This window comes from Ciona intestinalis, chromosome 3 (assembly GCF_000224145.3).
Source record: "Ciona intestinalis chromosome 3, KH, whole genome shotgun sequence".
NCBI classification, from domain to species: domain Eukaryota; kingdom Metazoa; phylum Chordata; class Ascidiacea; order Phlebobranchia; family Cionidae; genus Ciona; species Ciona intestinalis.
Window position 1 is genome coordinate 5,274,419 of NC_020168.2, and position 19,949 is coordinate 5,294,367.

At 34.6% G+C, this 19,949-nt stretch overlaps 2 protein-coding genes across 2 annotated transcripts in view; both read left to right on the plus strand.

Annotated features, from left to right (window-relative positions):
* The first annotated feature begins 714 nt into the window (after positions 1-714).
* On the plus strand, positions 715-12,098 carry LOC100177188 (peroxidase). The gene is made up of 20 exons (XM_009859878.3): positions 715-825; positions 1,191-1,380; positions 2,697-2,800; positions 3,196-3,357; positions 3,796-3,939; positions 4,353-4,463; positions 4,852-5,013; positions 5,348-5,475; positions 5,732-5,845; positions 6,242-6,399; positions 6,689-6,828; positions 7,138-7,306; positions 7,733-7,902; positions 8,414-8,605; positions 8,961-9,188; positions 9,576-9,700; positions 10,015-10,141; positions 10,728-10,932; positions 11,465-11,634; positions 11,757-12,098. The coding sequence occupies exons 1-20, from the start codon at positions 756-758 to the stop codon at positions 11,768-11,770; spliced, it is 2,883 nt and encodes a 960-aa protein (XP_009858180.1). The 5' UTR covers positions 715-755; the 3' UTR covers positions 11,771-12,098.
* Positions 12,099-13,039: 941 nt separating this feature from the next.
* Positions 13,040-19,949, plus strand: part of acl (ATP citrate-lyase) — a 16,960-nt gene continuing 10,050 nt past the window's right edge. The window contains 11 exon segments of the mRNA NM_001032584.1: positions 13,040-13,238; positions 13,559-13,672; positions 13,892-13,963; positions 14,999-15,112; positions 15,299-15,375; positions 15,476-15,555; positions 16,407-16,459; positions 16,780-16,976; positions 17,382-17,580; positions 18,032-18,149; positions 18,541-18,698. Of these exon segments, the coding sequence (NP_001027756.1) occupies positions 13,080-13,238; positions 13,559-13,672; positions 13,892-13,963; positions 14,999-15,112; positions 15,299-15,375; positions 15,476-15,555; positions 16,407-16,459; positions 16,780-16,976; positions 17,382-17,580; positions 18,032-18,149; positions 18,541-18,698 (1,341 nt within the window). The 5' untranslated portion in view covers positions 13,040-13,079.

Genomic DNA, 19,949 nt, shown 5'->3' on the forward strand with positions numbered 1-19,949 from the left:
TGTGTTAAGCGAATATATTTAAAAAAATATTCATTTTTTATTATCAATCGGTTGTATTTAAAGAAATATGTCAGTATACCCATTATTGGAAGACGCAAAATGCGTGTATGGTGTTCTGACGTTTAGCGGAAAGTCCATACTTGTTATGGTTAATTACTCGAAACCACGCTAACAGCACGATCCGTCTATGTCGGGTTCACTTATTACATAAACACGTCATACGTCCCATATTTTCAAATGTCGTTTCGTTCGCACTGATTCGTCGTACCATGTATGTTACATTCTCGTGAACAATTAAATTCTAAAGTCCGCCCTGCCGCTTTCGACGACAGATAATTAAACGGCCAATTAGCCGAGATTTTCAATTCGTGACATTAGTATAAGAAGAACTGTTAAACGTCTCTTTTTCTTCGCAACAAAAACTTTCTTGTGAAGGCATTTTTGAGCTAAGTGACGTCATCACATAGCCAACAAATATAAAGGCGCCGTGGTTTCTGATTCATCAAACTAGATCGAATCTCGTTTAGCGCCTGGTTGTACCAGTATACCATAGACAGAGTAACAATACTGCGGTATTTGTAGTATGCAAAATTTAAATAATATAGGCATAGAATTCTGGAATATTAAGACTTAACATAAAATATTGCCTAAGTTGTTTTTTTATACCAAAATAATAAAGTTGAAGCGTGACATTTTTAGACTTTACAGAAATAATCGCCATATTTTTCGCAGCATTTAATTTGCAAATTAGGAAAATGATTTTACATTCGTTGCAGTTAACTCCGTTTCTTTTGCTGCTTGCTGCAACTTCTCTTCATGCAGACAGTAAGTTTTTTAACACTATATAATATCAGTAAATATAAAGACGAGTGGGGAATACGGGACACTTTTAACACATAAATTCAAAAATCCGGACGTGTTTTAAATAATTAACAAATAGGACGACTAAATAGAATGAAAAGGTGTCTCGTCTTATCTCACCCTATTATAATTATATTACCCCATGTGCTTCCTATTTACTTAGAATGCAAGATGTTATAGTTAATCAAGAGATAAATATAATTAGACAAAAAGAGAACTGTGTATAATGTGTATGCGGTTTGCACATATTATCTCATATTTCGTTTACTTCGTAATAACGCCCAAAACTTTTACCGTATGTTAAAGACACTAACAAAAATTGCTCACAGGTGTTTCTGTTTCAAGTCGATTTGATTTCAATTTCGATGATGCCAACGTCGCTGCAGTGTTGCCAGCTGCAGTGCTGCCAGCTGCCAGTATTGACGGTAGATCACTTGCCGCAGGACCAGCACCGACCTTGCAACCACCATTCGAACCATGTTCGCCAAAACCAATATGCCCCAACACACCACGGACCGGGTAAGTAAATAGTAAGCATAGCAGCAGTTTGTGGCATACGTGTGATTATGTAAAAAAATCGCGGAAACCAAAATTTAAGGTGTGTGAAACAATACCCGTGTTATACCGACCGTCGTCCCCCTGCAACGCAAGGATAAACCCAGGACAGTGCAAGTGCTATAGTGAGCATAAGATATTAAAGCGCAGCGACATAAATAGAATTACCTGTAAAAAAATACAAAAGTATAATCACCCACAAAGTTGCATATGTGATACGCTGGCACGAGGTGTATGAAACTGAACGGCCGTGTTATATAGTCTGGCTTCCCCGCCACGCGAAGATAAAACAAATTACATTGATTAATACCTCATATTTTAGACGGGTAACCACAATGATCATTTTGTGGTTTATATTTTTTGAAATAAATGTTACTTGCTTGCTGGTCTTTCAGATTAAATATCGAACGTTCGTGTAAAAATATTAAATCGAACTATTTTCATTTTTTAGGTCAAAAATTTGCAAAGCCAAAAGCATAGTTTATTTTAAAAAATATTTTACGATTGGAAAATTTCCCAAATTAAAAGGAAATTTGCTCGGATTTCTCTTAATACAAAAGTTTTATAACAGCCTTTGTCTTTCTGAAATACCGGCTTATCACAAACGTGCTGACTCGTGGATAATAGCAATAAATATAGACGTATATTTACGTTCAAATCTCCACAGCCCACGTAATTGGCTGATTGCGTAACACATGACCTCGATTTTGAAGAGTTTCCCAGCAAATTATATTTTCTAATCAACCAATTAAACAATTATACGCAATCACTTCGAACTTTCCAAACATTCAACAACAAAAGGCCACAAACGTGATTCAGTTTCAATGTGTTTGTTTATCACTATATGAAACCTGAATATGGGTTTGTGTGTACTTGTTATCTTTATGCGGCAACTTTTAATGCTAAGGTATAGCATATACTTCACACATAATACTGTGGAGTATAAGATGCCGGAATACCGTTACCGCACAATATCCAAAGTTGGTATAATCGTGTTTTTTAAAATTTGTAACGCTTTAATGGAGTAAGCATGCAGTTATAGAATTCTGTATTTTTTCTGTTTATTTTTCCAAATAGGACAATTAAAGAAAACGAAAATATGGTCATTCGTACTCCAACTATCTATTGTTCATTCAATTACAACTATTTCATCGTATATACCAAGTCTATGTATAGTTATGTATGGCCTTTACTAAAAATTGGGGCCTAAGATAAATAAACGCATTTTATAATTCAAGTTTATAATATTTGACACGTTATAATATTCTATTAATTCTTAGATATGCTCCCGATGGAAGCTGTAACAATCTGGTAGATGGCGGTAGAGGGTCAGTAAACCGACCTTACCGAAGACTTATCTCACCCGCGTATTCTGATGGAAGAAGTAAGTATTTATTTTACACATTTTCCGAACCAACTTGAGAAAAACATTTATTAAAAATCTGTAACTTCTTTTAAGTCGGCGTGTTTGAGGCTTTTATACCATTGTGGGTGTATGTGTCCTTTTAACCGCACAAGACATATACCTTTTAACCGCACAAGACATAACCGCACAAGACTCAACACGACCCATGGATTGCCCAAATTGTCGGTCATACATTTAAATAAGTCCCCCCAAAAAAAATAACTTACAAAAATACAACATTTGTAACTCGTAAACTGGCCCGAGGTTTATAAAACAGAGCACCGTGTTATAACTTATAAAAAATTTTACCGCTCCGCCAGGATAAACAAGTTACAATCTTTCATTCATCAGCTTTTTATATTTAAATTTAACAGATTCGCCAAGAAGAGCGACAAACGGCAACGAGCTTCCATCCCCACGACTTATCTCAACTTCCATGGCTGGTTCCATGGCCAGTTCGACAACGGCCAGCAGCATCATGCCGTTTTGGGGCCAATATATTGTCCACGATATTGCTAACACCCCGTCCACAACACGTGAGTATAAATCGTGTTATAAGAAAATATAAAGACCGATAAAATAAACAAGTTTCACCGTCGCAACCAATTTTTAGAGTTGTATACAAAGTTTGAATTGTTATAAAAGAGCTTTAATTTTTATTCTACCACACTTTATATGCCACCGGTGTGACGTTTGGGTGTCTTAATCCACAATTAAGTACAGCTAACTAAAGATACCAGAACGCCATATCAGTTTTAAACGCATATTATAAATTATGGGGACCCTTTTGTTAAAAAAAGTTAATTTTACAACCAACGTTTCGTCTGCCATTTAACCCAACGTTTCATCTGCCATCCAGTAAGACAACTACAGAATGTACCATGTTTAAATCGTTTACATTCGTAACTACATATAGGTAAAAATAAAGGCATCATAACACTATGTAAGTTTTTAACATATGCTATGATTTATAGGAACACCCGGTGTTAACTGCCGATGTGACCGCCCTGACAGAGATTGCATTAATATTCAAATCCCTCGAAACGATGTTCAGTTCACACAAGATAGAAGACAATGTCTGCCAGTTGTTCGATCCCAGCCTGTTCAAGATGCTCACTGTAAGAAACTTATAACATTATTGTTGACACATATATATAATAAAGTGGGTAATATCGTTTTCACATAGAAACAATGTCCTTTTACGTTATAGTATAATTATTATTTACATATGTTGTTCGAATAGTTAAATAACTCCTCGTGTGTTTTAATACATATTTTTAAATTGTTGTTAATTAATATAGGTAGACTAATACTAATTCATGGTATCATTCAAACAACGTCATATATTTTGATCTTTAAAATATTGAGCAATATGAGCTTAAGTGTCCCGTCTTCCCCCACTCTGCTATACTAAGCGGGCACGAGATGTATGAGAATGAACACCCATATTATACAACACTTATCGTTTCTTCGACACTTGGGTATAAACAAAATGTAATTTATTTACTAATGTATCTCCGTTTTTCTGTAGGCAACCCCGATATTCGGCAGCAAAAGAACGAAATTACTTCTTACCTGGATGCCGGTAACGTGTATGGAAACAGTCAAAGAGAATTCAACGACCTAATCAACCAAAACTCACGTATGTAGTCTACTTTTAAACATACATAATATAAAGCGCGTGATTTAACGACTTCGTCATTTTGATGTTGATTCTTTCGTTTTTTAAATAACATGATCTTAGCCATCGTTTTCGAAAAAATAAATAAAAAATATATGTTATAATCTTTATTAAAGAATGTATATAGTATACTGTTGGGTAAGATATAGGACACCTTTGGCACATATAATATACAAATATCCTGACCGTGTTTTAAACAATTAACGATACTCTATGGGAGTTGTAAGGATATGGTTTTATAATTGTTTAAATAGTATAAGAGAAAATAGAGTGAAAAAGTGTCTCATCTTACCCCAACCTATACCACACATAAGACATCAATAGGGCTAACTGTACTACATTTTTACAGCGGCTGGCGAACTTAAAATTGGAGTGCTTGGCCCACACGGTTCTGCTCCTGCTAACGCGCCAACTTTACCATTAACTACACAAACCGGTCCCCAACTCGGTAACAAGATGGTGTGTCCTCGTGGTCTTCATAAACCACGACATGCGCCTTGCTTTGCCGCAGGTAAGTGTTTAATGTTTCTGTGTGTTTGCTACATCTTTAATGTTGGTTCTGAACAGGGGCGTATATACAAAGGGATATTATTTAAAACATATATATATATATATATATATATATATATATATATATATATATATATATATTTTTTTTTTTTTTTTTTTTGGAAGATAACAACTCCTCTCAAAGAATAGTAAAAAGTCTTATTATCGTAATTTAAAACCTATCTTACGCGTTTTCTATAAATCTTACTCAAATTGTCTAGGCAAAAACTTGCGGACCCCCATTAACCTTACTATAATAGTATCATAAAACTTTTAATTACTTGTATTATATGCAGGCGATCAACGGGCAAACGAAAACAGTGCGTTGACCTCATTCCATACTTTATTTATGCGGCTTCATAACAAGGTAGTTAGAGATTTGAAAGCGATTAATCCAAGCTGGAGCAAACTCAAGCTTATTCAGGTATTTATGCAAATATTTACTTATCTAAGTATTATAGCGACTTAGTTTTAATTTACATGTAATATTTTTACACACATTTTCGTGATGCGATTTTAGTACGCTTTATAAACGTTTTTAAAGTTAAACAATTAAAAAAGCTTTTTGATTTTATAGTTTTTCTAGGCTGAACAATTCGAACTTTTTAGTTCTGTAGACAGCTATCTGTCGTAGACGTCAATATTTGTAACTAAAAAACTAATTTCTAATTTATTTAAAGACCGGGCGTTCCATCGTAGCTGCAATGCATCAACGAATCACATACAAGCAATATCTACCTGCCATCCTGGGTTCGCAATACATGAACAGATTTGGCCTGACACTACTTGAGCAGGTACAGGACAATATCATTATTCAGCCGTATTAGGAACAGAAACTAAAAAATTATCATTGACAATGAAACTTAGTTCTATGGGATAAGCTGTTTTAGAGTCGCGATGATGCGGTTGTATAAATCTGTAAATATTCTTTGTTTGCTACCAAATCGGACTAAAAATATACATTTCTCATGGGTGTGTTTTTCTGTGATGCTAACAACTTTAACAACTCATTAGTGACCGCTAGATTGGAGCAATTGCCGTTAAGTGCTGTCTTGCCCAATGACTCATACGCCCACAATAGTAGCAGCGACAAGCCTTGGACCCTAATATTATGTGTTACGTAAAATAAGACACCCTACAATAAATAATGCCAACACAGAGTAATATTCATTTTCCTTTTTTTAACACAGGGATACTCCAACGGATACGACGCGTCATACGATGCTGGTGTCATTAACTCGTTCGCTGCAGCTGCTTTCAGGTTTGGTCACAGCCAGATACCGGGTCGCTTGGTGAGAAGGAACCAACATTGGGCTGTACAGGGAACTCCTATTTTACTCAGAAACAGGTAATAGTAGGTTAGAGTAAAGTGGTGTTGTAGGCTGTCTTTTTATTCTACTTTATTGTACCATATGTGGTGAACGAAGCAAATATATAGAAATGTATACCCGTATCCTCACAGCTCTCGTAAAAGAGCTTTATGGAGTTGCTTAAAAAGCGATTAGGAAATATGGGTAAACTAATTATACTATGGTATAATGTAATAACATATTACCGATCTTAACTTATAAAGTACTATATACAGCACCCATACAACAGTAAAAATATAACGTTTTACATTTATTTTTACCTTGCAGTTTCTTCAATTCCAATCCTCTCTTGACCACTAACTTCGGTGGAGCAAATTCAATTTTAAGAGGTCTCAGCAACGAACCTGCGCAAAAAATCGACCCAACTTTAGTAGATGATTTACAAGACTTTCTGTTCGCACCAAGAGGTCAGCACCTTTTTAAAATTCACAAAATTCTGGTATAGGCTCAACTTTAGAGTGTAAGCGTGCATCTACGCAATATTAATGCAATTGGATAGCATATTATAAGACAGTGGTAAATATATGACACTATATGTTTACTGCCAAATTATAACAACACGCATAAAATCAAAATTGCCTTTATTAATCCCGACAAGGTATATAGATTTCAGGTATTTTTCAATTTACTATGATCTTATATTAGCAGCTTTACTACTGCACTACACATTGAACCAAATGTAAATCTATATTTAAAATTCTCCACAATTTACAAAGGTCGACGAGGACATGACTTATTGGCCATCAACATTGCCCGAGGTCGTGACCATGGCATCCCATCCTACAATGCTTACCGGGAATTATTCGGTTTGAAAAAGGCAAACAGTTTCAATGACTTTGTTGAAATACCCCCGGCTCGTCGAAGGTCACTACAACGTCTGTACAGGTATGCAAACAATTTGTATAAGTTCGTTGGAGTAAGCTTTTTTTTATCGTTCTGTTTTTCGTTCTTTTATCCTTCTATTTTGTAGTAAACTAAGAGTAGTTCCATAATTATATTAGCCTATATCGTTATGATTCCCTCTTAAATAATATTTTTCTCACAATATTTCGAATATCCATTATTGTATATCACTTTTATTTAGTTGGTCTTCGTATTTTCCATTATTACCATAAAACCTTTATACAAATGGGTAAAGGCAATTATATCTTCCTTTTTCATCCTGTTTCCTTTAAACCAAGTAACATATACGGTAACTTATAAAAAACGGCACGAGTTGCTGCATGAAACAGAACATCAACCTAATCGCTAACGTTGCTCCGCCAAACGAGTGTAAAACTCTGGTTTGTAATCTTCATACAAACTGCTTAGAAACGTGAACGACGTTGATCTTTACATCGGAGGTTTATCTGAACGACCAGTTGCGGGCGGAAGCGTTGGTCCTGTCTTCGCCTCAATCATCGCTTACCAATTCCGAGCCCTCAAGAAAGGAGACAGGTTCTGGCACGAAAACGGCGCAGAATGCACGGTTTTTACACCAGGTATAAAATAGTCTATGACAACTATTTACTTGTTGTCTAAATTAGACGAACATTAAAAAATATTAATAACCACCAAAGGTATACATGGGGCAACTCATATATAGTAGGGTGGGAAAGATGGGACACCTTTCCATTCTGTTTTATTGTCCCATTTAGTGGTAAACAAAGAAAATTCAAAAAATTATAAAACCGTATCCTCACGACTACCATAGACCGTTGTTAATTGTTTAAAACACGATCAGGATATTTAAATATTGTGTGCTAAAGGTGTCCCATCTTCCCCCATCTTACTCTATAAGCGGACAGTATGAGATGTTTGAGACAGAACACTAATTATAATTGGATATGACGACTGTCGTTTTCCGGCCACGCGAGTGAAAATATCATCTATAATTAAATTTTGTGGTTTGTTCTTTTTGTGCACTTGAAAAAAGTGCATGAGTGAATAAAAAATCATTTTGTTTAACAAAAGCACTAAAAGCAATAACATCTAAACCTTTTCCGTTTCCAGCCCAACTTGCCGCCATTCGCAGCTTTACACTTTCAAGGATAATGTGCGACAACCTTCAAGATCAACGATCGATCCAACCAAACCCTTTCCTTCAACCATCAGTAGGATCCAATGCTCGTGTTCCCTGCAGTCGTTTCCCTGCTTTGAATATGGCGGCATGGCGGGACAGTTCGCCTAATCCATTAGACACAAGTAAGCATTACCATAGTGTTGGACCGAGTGCATAAATCCGAGTTTTACTACAGTTACCAAAAACGTTACTGTTGTATAATGTGTATTACATTATACAACTTGGGTAATGGAATAATCATCCGGCCTAAGTTCTTCGACCCATAATGTACCTCGATGTGAGACTTCACGCACATACAATAGAAATACAAGTTCATATATGCAGCCAGTGCATGTTTTTGAAAAAATCAAAGTAGGCTATATAAATAAATAAATAAATAAATAAATGTCAAATCATTTTTCAGTCACATAGGTTTAGAAATTACTAAAGTTGCTGCATGGTATCAGAAGGTTTAAAAATATTTTTTTCCTTTTTCAGCCACATCCCCCGAATTCACTGCATGGTTTGTCGTGCCGTTCAAAAATGGCAACCAGCTTAGTACAACTGCTTTATTGGACGACTTACTGGTTCGTCGACCTGATGACGTTTGTAGCAAAGTACTTGGTACAGAAGAACGTACAGTACGTGGAAATAAACAGATAAGGTTCAAGTGCCCACCAGGTTCGATACGCGCGACAGACTTCCCGAAGATAGAATCACCAGATTGTAAGTTTGTTCAAATTATTTATTCTACTTTTTAAAAATAGAACCCCAAAAGCGTGTTTTTATGTATAAAAAGGAATATTTTATGCTTTGTGGCTGCTGGCCAACGATGGCGCTAGGCTTGTTTATAATATGGAATAGCCAAGACAAACTGTATTTTAAGCAATGCAATTTATTGAATTACAAGCATGCATATTAGTACAGGCCAAAAATATGTATAGGGACAAATTATTTCGTTATATACAAATCGGCGCAACAAACCGAAAACAAAACATACACTATGCTGAGTTCCCCTTAAAAAAATTACTGCTTTTGTTTGCAAACTACCAGTGTGATTATCCATTACTATAAATCTATATCTATTTTACTAAACAAACTATGCCCATCTAGTGATCTGGACTGCATGGGAGGACAACTCAACTCCACGAAGGCCACGCTTCGATGATAACGAATCACGTGATGAGAGTCACGTGTGCCTTGAACCGCTTGCAATCCAAGCTCAAACGTTAGCAGGGGTAAGTAGAATTTTTTTCATATAAAGTATGGTGGGGTAATATAAGACACGTTTTCATTATCTTTGCTTGTCTAATTTGGTAGTTAACAAAGAACTTTTACAGGATTATAAACCCGTGGCCCCGTGACTCTAAAAATAAGTTAGTTACTAGAAGTGCGATCAGGAAATATGGGTTTTATAGGTGCCAACATTTTCAAACCTATTCCACAGTAATATATACATTGTGTACGTATGACCACTAACTTTATATGGTGATAAACGCAAATTGGATATTGTGCTAAGTGATAATGAGCTCGTGTTTTTTTGTTATATAAGAGACCAGCTCGTGAGACCGGGGACGTTTTCAGAAAATTTAGTCCATTGGAAGGATTAGATTGCTTAGGATCGGACCAAACTACTCGTCGATGCAATGACTACAGAGTTCGCTATCTCTGCCGAACAGGTATCATGTCGTTGTTGATTGAATAAATAAATGCCTGCTTTATCCTTGTGTGGTGGGGCAACGATTTTCGTTGTGACACATGGTGTTTTGTTACATATGCCCGCTTCACGAGAGTTACTCCGTCGTACAATGACTTATTTAGTGGGGATTATTTGAAGACTACAAATCACTATAATGATATTTTATCACTCATTTAGTGATTCAGCACACATTAGTACTCATGCAAAACCAAAAGAAATTTCATTTGCCACTATTCACACGCTTACTCCAAACGTATATATAAAATAGGGTGGGGAAGATGAAACGCAATTTCATTCTATCGCCCATTTGGTAGTAAACAAAGAAAATTCAAAAAATATGAAACCGAATTCTCACGTATCCCATAGACCGTTGTTAATTGTTTAAAATACGATCAGAGTATTTCGGATATTATGTGCTAAAGTTGTCCCATCTTCCCCACCCTCCTATATAATAATATCACTCACTTAGTGATGCAACACATAATAAGTATAATCAAAATAAATTCATTACCAATATATCTAGCCTTACTTCAAGACTTTCATTTTATTGTTCGCTCCTTTTTCAGCTCTCCTGTCTAATCCAACTTCTGGTCCCTCAACCACGACCCAAGCAACCACCACAGCAACTACCACAGCAAGCACTACAACGCGAAGCACCACCTTGTCACCTGCAGGTCGCTGGACAGCTTGGATAAGTTTGGACGTTCCGCAGTTCGGAAGTGGTGACAACGAATATTTATTCAGGGTTGCAAACGCAATTGGATTTTGCAGGTATGTAAGCATTTATGCATTTAAAATGGATTAAAATTTAAAAAATAGTATATATATAGCACTGTGGGGGAAGATGGGACACCTTTAGCAAATAATGTCAAAATATCCTGATTGTGTTTTAAATAAAACCAACGGTCCATGGTAGGCTAATCGTGGTGATACGGTTTTATAACTTTTCTAATATTCGTCACTGCCATAAATGGGGCAAGAAAACAGAATAAAAAGGCGTCCCATCTTCCCCCGCCCTACTGTATAATAGCTTGAGGTGAGATGGTTTTCATTCGGTTTTCTCGTTCAACTTGGTTGTAAACCGAAAATGTTTACAGAAATATATATATCTGTTTCCTCTTTAAAAGAGCGTTGCCAGTTGTTAGAAACACGTTTAGGAAATATAGCCTACCATGCGCTAACGGTATCCATCTTACCCCACAGTACCATATATAGCCCAAGAACTTACAAACGCGCAACAACTAACAAGGATACCGTTACGCAAAGTGTTAACATTTTAACTAATATTGACATCTTTTCACAGAAACCCAACCGGCATTAGAGCACGTACTGTTGGCACTCACATCAGCTCGCGTTTAAGTGGAGATGTTATTTATTCATTGAATGCAAGAGTCGGATTGATTTGCCGCAACTACCAACAAACTAGTGGTAGATGTCAAAACTACGAAGTCAGCTATTTTTGCCAATTTTCGAGTAAGTTATAAAGAACGATAACTGCGTTTATAATTTTAACTAAGTCTTGCATATTTATCGTTTTACAAAGCAGATTAATACTGTTGGTATTCAAAAATAATCTTTTCTTTACTTTTTTTCAGATATCAATGGCTAGATTCCTCCAATTTTGGTTTCAAGGGACACATGTTTTGCATATAATCTTTTTCTGTGCATATATAGGGTGGGGGAGGATGGGACACATTTTCATTCTACTTTTTATCGCATTTATTGGTAATAAACAAGAATATTCAAAAAAATATAAAACCGCATCCTCACAACTCCTATAGACCGTTAACACGATCAGGATATTTAAATTTTATGTGCTAAAGGTGTCCCATCTCCCCCACCCTAACATACATATATGAACTCGTTGTATATATAATTAGGCAGCCTGTTCGCATCAGTACCGCTCTGTAATGAAAATATACTCAAAGTTTTAACAATTCCTGCTTCTTTGTTGTCATTTAATTGCTGGTTTCGAAGTAAGAAGGTTCTATTCTATATGTGGGTGAGGCCCTATGTAGTGAGGCACGCGGCGGAACCTGGGATTAAGGCCAGAGTTAGCTCATAATCACAATAGTATCATGGAAAATTATAAGAACCCAACGTGACAAGCTTCTGCATATTTAAAGACTATAGTTGTAACGTTTAAGCATGTTTATGCACGGATCATTGTCTACTAAAGATATATCTATCTCTATAGGCATAGCCTACCAATAAGGATACAATTAACCAACAGATGCGATACAGTTTCTTTATTGTAAGAAGAGGGTCTTATTTTGTTTTACTGGAGAGAGTTTTTAAGCAGAAAGCTTTCAACGGGCAGTGGGTAAATGAGTGTGTTTTACCATAGCCTATAATTATTTATAGGCTATGGCTTTACTATTTCTATATTTGTAGTCACTGAAGCGTGCAGTTTTGCCACTCGACGTTAAATTTGTAAACAACATTACGAATGCTTTTCATCAGTCGTGCTGTTAGATGTAACGTGACGACGTGTTTTCTTGAGCGTCTGCAACGTTTCTTGCAAACGCCGAAAGATGCAGTCAGTAATTTCTAAAAAAAAGTTAGATGAAAATATAATCGATAGAAAATGCTTAAGAGTTAATAGACATCCTTTTATTGCCGTTTTTTTTAGTTTTTTACAATGTGTAAAATGATCAAGACATTAAAATGTGACAGTTTCATCCCATACCACTGTTCTGTCACTAAACCAAACCTAACGATATTTTTGGGTTGAAACAAAAAGACAGCATAAGTTTATATAGCTTAGCAATATTGCAGGTGACAGGTGTGACGAGGTGTCATAAGTATTGTTTAGTGTTACACTACTTGTTTTAGTTATTTCTGTTATAACAATATTCTACCTATCTCAGCTGCATACCATAGCCTCAATTATCAAGTAGAAGTAGTTATTGGTTATAATGTCGGCAAAAGCAATCAATGAAATCACCGCAAAGACCATTTTGTGTAAAAACATTGGTGATGACATTAATTTGAGCAACCGACTGCGATTTGCATCGGTTGATCGTTGCATAAATTGGGATGAACTGGCAGTGAAACATCCTTGGCTGCTAACTGAGGTAATAATTTTGTTTTAGTGTAACTTGATTTTTTACATTGGACAGTTGTATAAACTTTTGTCAAACCTTTGTGATAAGGATAAAATAGTTTTGATTATGATATCGCAGCCGTGGAACAAAGGTTAGCACGCCTGCATTAAAAAAAGAGGTTAAAACGATTATCAATTAAATACATGGTAACTTGTTAACTGACACAAGGTGTATAAAACAGAACATCCATTCTATATAGCGAATGTCGTTTTCGGCTACGCGAGAATAAAACAAATTACTTGTATTAATGTTGCAATTGTTTATTCATACAAAATTCTTTTGCATTTCAGAAATTGATTGTGAAGCCGGACCAATTGATTAAACGTAGAGGAAAGCTGGGTTTGATTAAAATCAACACAGATTATGCTGGTGTACAACAATGGGTTGGAGAACGTATGCTAAAGGTGGCCATTTTTAACTTAAAAATACAAATCAATTTTTTGTGAATTTGAGTACAAAATTCTGCAGCATTGTTTATTAACTTCTTATGTGTATTTTTTTAGTTCCCTAAATTTGTTTTGTTTTCGAAGTTAACCAAAAAATAGCATTCTTTTTAATCTGATGACATTCCTCATAAAGTAACACTTTACATTCACACAACTTATACATGTTTTTCCCTCCAGGAAATCAGCATTGGTGAAACAAAGGGGATTTTAAAACATTTCATTATTGAGCCTTTTGTTGCACATAAGCAGGTTTGACATTTGGTCTGAAATTAATTCAATTTAATACGCGGATTTATTCAATTATAATATAATTCATAAACATAGTCTAGTACATAAATGTTCATATTAAAAACAACTGAACCATAATATATTCTACATAATACAACTTTAATGAATGCTAATATTTTAATCTGGTAAACTACACTGAATGCAGTAATATATTGGATTATGGTGAGGTTAAGAGAATCCAATTAAACTTTATTCTGTTTACTTCTAGAGCAATTTATGCTTTCAATTCAACAAAATTACATATCCAATTACCATATTTCAGTTCATCTGGGTTTACCAATTATTGTTGGTATTGATTAGTAGGCTATATATGCGGTAAAATTACCAATTCAATTTGCAAGACAGTTCATAATACAAAACCCAAATCTTCCTTTTAGAGCTTGTATATTATATAGGCTATTACACCCAAAAATTTAATTTATTACAAGCACAGTACTAGTTCTGTTTACAGAAGCAAACACACCCAAATGTTAATTAAACATAGCATAGATTACTTTAATTAAAGCAACACTCAGTTTAAACAAAAACGCTTGCATAGCCTACATTACAAAGGCTGCTAAAGTTACATTTCTTGTAACAACAGACCATGCTATTTAATGGCCTTGAAATTTATTGCAATGCAAATGTATTTTATGTGACCTTCCAATTTTATAAAATGTGGGGAAAAATAGTAAATTATGCTTAACCAAGGTCAAGTTTTTAGTACTTTATTTGATAGCCTTGAAATTTAATGCACTCTTTTAATTTTATGGGACTAATTTCGAATAATTCAAGTAAAAAATGTTAACCTTTATCCAAGGCCATGTTTATTTATTTGACCACCCTAAAATTTAATGCAATTCTTATTTTTTATGTGACCTTCTAATTTTGTAAACATTTTCTTAACTTAACCAAACCATGTTTCCAGGAGTTTATTTAATAGCCTTGAAATCGACTTCCCATTTTTACCTAAAATTTTTTTTTTAAACTTTTTGTTAACCATGTCCATGTTTTTAGGAAGAAGAGTTTTACATCTGCATCCACTCTTCCAGGGAGGAGGACACCATCCTCTTCCACCACGAGGGAGGAGTGGACATTGGAGATGTGGACGCAAAAGCCAACAAACTCCATGTGAGCGATATCATGTATTGTTTGCATTACTCATGTTTGTATTAGCTTTGACGTAAAATATTGTCAATACTTCAACGTGTCTGATTAATTCCCAGAAATACTGTGTGCGTTCAATATATTTCATAATTAAAACATTTTCTTCTGAAATATTTTTGGCTAAAAATGTTAAGGTTTTAATTTTTTCAGATACTGACTGGAGAAAAAGCAGACTCCACTAAAATAACAACTGCGCTGCTTAAAAGCGTGAGCAGAGAAAATCAAAGGTATGTTCCTTCCTTTTTACATGTTTCTAATAAAACATGCTTTGTGTATTATGAATTATTATTGAATTATATATCGATTTTAATTACATAACGTTCTTAGATTGCTGGAGCCATTTATCTTGTCTTTATACGAGTTCTACACTTCCCTCCACTTTACTTACTTAGAAATCAATCCCTTGGGTGAGTTTTATGTCAATGTGGCAGTACAACTGCTTGTACATTTCGAATAAATTGTTTTATGGCTCTGCTACTTAACGTATGAGGTGTAGAACAGGGATTTGTTAAGTTTCTGCCATTTGTGTAAATGTGTAAAACATGAATTTTATATATGTGGTGCACCCAAATAAATCTGAAATGCCTAAGTGTGCCATGATTTTAAAAAGTTAAAGATTTCTTGGTGTATACTAGGGTGTAGACGTATACCCGAATGCTCTCACAACCATTACGTCATAGCTTTAACTAATATTGATTGTAAATATCCACCGTCAGTTGTTTGTCCTTCCAATTTCTGATAATTTATCAGCGGTGGTATACACTATTGTAATAATTCATGCACTATTACGTAATGCAACACAGCATTTTTAAGAAGTCTGTCAAAACAGTAACACAAACAAGCATAAAGTATTGTGTGTGTGCCGAACCTCTGACCTCAAACAATTAGTCTAGCAGAACAAACACAGGAAATGGGTTGTTCCTTGTTCTAAATACTTCTAACATAATAGCAAGAATAAAATTACTTGGTAACTGCATACACTGACTAAACTAAGACAACTGCATACACTAAACACAAGACAACATAGTTTAAAATTTAGAAACATTGTATTTAAATATTATTTTAGTGGCGCATTTGGTATAAAACACGTTTTCAGATGAAGTCTTGCCAGATGGCAGATGAAACCTTGGAAATACCCTACTTTTATATCTGTACCAGATGAGTCGCTAAAAGACTATTTACATTCTGCCTGGTAGCATAAGTAACAGAATATTTACAAATATTGTATTTAATAATGTATTTATTTATTTATTTACAGTTGTAAATGATGGCAAAATCTATGTTCTTGATCTGGCTGCCAAATTAGATCAGGTAAATCTATATATACTTTGTTTTTTATTCTTCACACTTAGCCACACATTTCCTATAGAAACAGATGCAGGTATTTAACACTATAGCTGCCTAAATCAGTGGTACTATTGGACTTGGTACAATACTACATTATATTGGCAGCAGCAGGTACATTTAACGGACAGTGCACTGTGTATAGGTGGCACGTAACATACTCAACAATCAGAAAATCAAAAATTCTATCTCTGAAATTTAGAATTTAAAATGTAAAATTCTAGAAAATAAAAAATTTAAAATTCCCCCAAAAAATCAGAATTTAAAAATCTTTTTTTTTACCACAGTGTGCTGAATTTGTGTGTGCTCGAACATGGGGTCCTGTAGAATTCCCCCCTCCCTTTGGTCGTGAGGCTTACCCAGAGGAAGCCTACATTGCCGATCTTGATGCTAAAAGTGGTGCTTCGCTCAAACTTACCATACTTAACCCTAATGGCAGAATATGGACCATGGTTGCTGGTGGAGGTGCTTCAGTAGTGTACAGGTGTGGGTGTGGGGTTTATTATATGAACTGTAGTGGGTGATACAGTGGGTAATTTAATTAAAATGTTCCTGGTTTTGTAGCCTGTTAAGGGGTATAGGAAACATAACATCTGTGTTATAAGGACTGTCATTTTCCACCAAGTGAAGATAAAGCAATTAACATTTATTCATTTGTTCATCTAGTTTTGTAGTTTCATAGTCTGTTCAAGTTCAACTATCGTGATGATTTAGAAAAAAAAGGTTTTCTTTCACAGAAGGACAACAAATCCCTCAATCACAGTTTCTGCAAATATAGTCAAAAACACACTATTAATCCAATGTGATTGATTGATTTAATGCCATAATTCAATTCCACACCTTCGTTTTTTTTAATTTTATCATTAAAATCTTCCACCTACCTACACAGTGATACGATATGTGACCTTGGTGGGGCATCAGAGCTTGCCAACTATGGTGAATATAGTGGAGCACCCAGTGAGCAGCAAACGTACGATTACGCTCGTACTATCCTCTCTTTAATGACGAGGACTCCCAGGGATGATGGTAAAGTCCTCATCATTGGAGGAGGGATCGCAAACTTCACAAATGTGGCAGCAACATTTAAGGTAGGATGTAACTTTGGTAATTTTTTTTTTTTAGTAGCGTTGTACTTTGGTGGTATCTTGTGTTTTTGCCTGGCAGTTTATACCACATGTAATTTTGGGGATTTTTTTATTATGATTATATACAGATAATTTGAAAATTTGATTCAAATTTGCCGTTTTTTGTAGCAAACAGTTCAGATACTTAAGCAATTTTTTAAAAATGCGTTAATTTTGTACACAAATGCAAGATTTTTTTTTCTTTTTAATTTTCCTAGCTGACTGTACCACTGATTACATTTCAATTGATTAAAATGTATTAATTATAAAAGGAAAGTAGTGACACCTACTTCTATGAGATAAAAATCAATACTATTTACTTAAAACAAGGATAGGAATGGATCTATATTCAATATAACACATGATGAATTGTCGGAACCATTGTTTCAATCATTCAACCCCATGTTTTCCACAGGGTATTGTTCGTGCATTGAAACAATTCCAAGCTTCACTTCGAAGCAATAAGGTCTCGATCTTCGTCAGAAGAGGAGGACCTAACTATCAGGAGGGATTGAGAGTGATGCGAGAAGTTGGTGAGATTTCAAAATCAAAAATTGTTTTTATCGATTTGGTATAGTTTTTATAAGATTGTGTTTTTCTTGGCGGGGGGTAATTCTATTTAGTTTTTTACTGTTTTGGATCCAATTAGAACTTTATAATACTGCTGATGTACCTTATATCGTTTAATTATGATTAACATAGAAGGTTTATATGGTGTACATTTTTCATATTTGTACATAACTGTAACTTCAATTTTAATCAGCATTAGTTTACCAAATAGTTCTAACTAGAACAGTGTAGTTATAATTCCCATCTTGCTTTATCTCAAAGTAAACCAATCTAAACTGACCCTTTTAAACTGAAGCAAGCAATCAACCAAGTAACATTCACTGAGTAATTGAATTATTGGATCAATATAATTAGGTCAGCACCTTGGGGTACCAGTGCATGTCTTTGGCACCGAAACACACATGACAGCTATAGTAGGAATGGCACTCGGTAAAACTCCAATTCCCGACCAACAACCTAATGATCCCGGACACACGGCTAACTTTTTGCTTGGCGCAAGTTCAAATTATGCTGTAAGTTCAATGTTTTTTATTATTATTTTTTAGAACATGTTTGATTATGTCTCCCGGTCAGTTTGTTTTTTGTAATGTATGTTTAATGTTTTTATCTTTTTTGGTAATGTTAGCATGTGTATTTGTAACCTTTTACTTAAAGATTAAAATTAACATTATAAAACTTTCAAAAATAAAGGTTCATTTCATTAACACAAAACAACATATTCCGTTTTTTTTTTATATGTTTATATATTTTTATAAGATACAGTCATGTTTTCATTTTATTTTTAAACAACCGATTTTTAAGCTACCTATCCCAGTTCTATGCATATATAATGTAAAGGCTCCTTAAAAAACTTTTTATTCCCAAATTTTCACACAGGATGACCCATCCCAGGTAGTTGACATTTACATGCAGTGATTTTCAATTATTTTAATTCACATTTTTCAATTATTCACAGTGTGATTTTATGATTTTAATTTTTTCACAAACACTTTTTGTTTTTTTAGTTTAATTTAACGGTTTGCAGTGATTTGACATGTAATTTGCAATAAAGACTACAGTTTAACAATTTTAAGACACATGCAAATGGTATAATATTGTTAAAAAAAATATATTTTTATATATGTATATATATATATATATATATATATAATTTTTTTATTCAGCGTATTTTTTTTAATTTGACAGGTAGTGGTAGTGTTGTACAATTGGTAGCAGCAGAAATAATGCATTGGGTTAATTTACTAGTTTCTATTACCATCTAGATTAGAAGAAAATATCTTTATAATTATATATTTAAACTGGACCCTATAGAATAGAGTGTCTATATAGGACATGCAAATTTAAGGTGTTGACTTTAATTTTCCACTATTTGCCGCAACCCATTTGTAAATCAAACACGAAACTGATCATATGCATTAAAACAGGGTGGTACACCACGTACTTCTCGAACCAGTTCGTTTGCTGATAATCCACAAGCTAACGGAGATGCTGCCCAAGCTTTGAATGGAACAAGTGTTTTACAAGAAGCTGCTAAACGTGCAGCTCATAGACCCATGTTCACAAGTATGTGGGATATTACATTTACTGTAACAACTATTTAGCACCACTGGTACTTAATCCTCAGTGCAGATATATATATATGTATATATATATATANTTAGTCACCAATTAGTCTGTAAGTCTTCAATCACCTGGCATAGCATATGTTATTTATACATAACAGTTATACACATACAATTTATTTATTTTTTGGCTGCTAAACT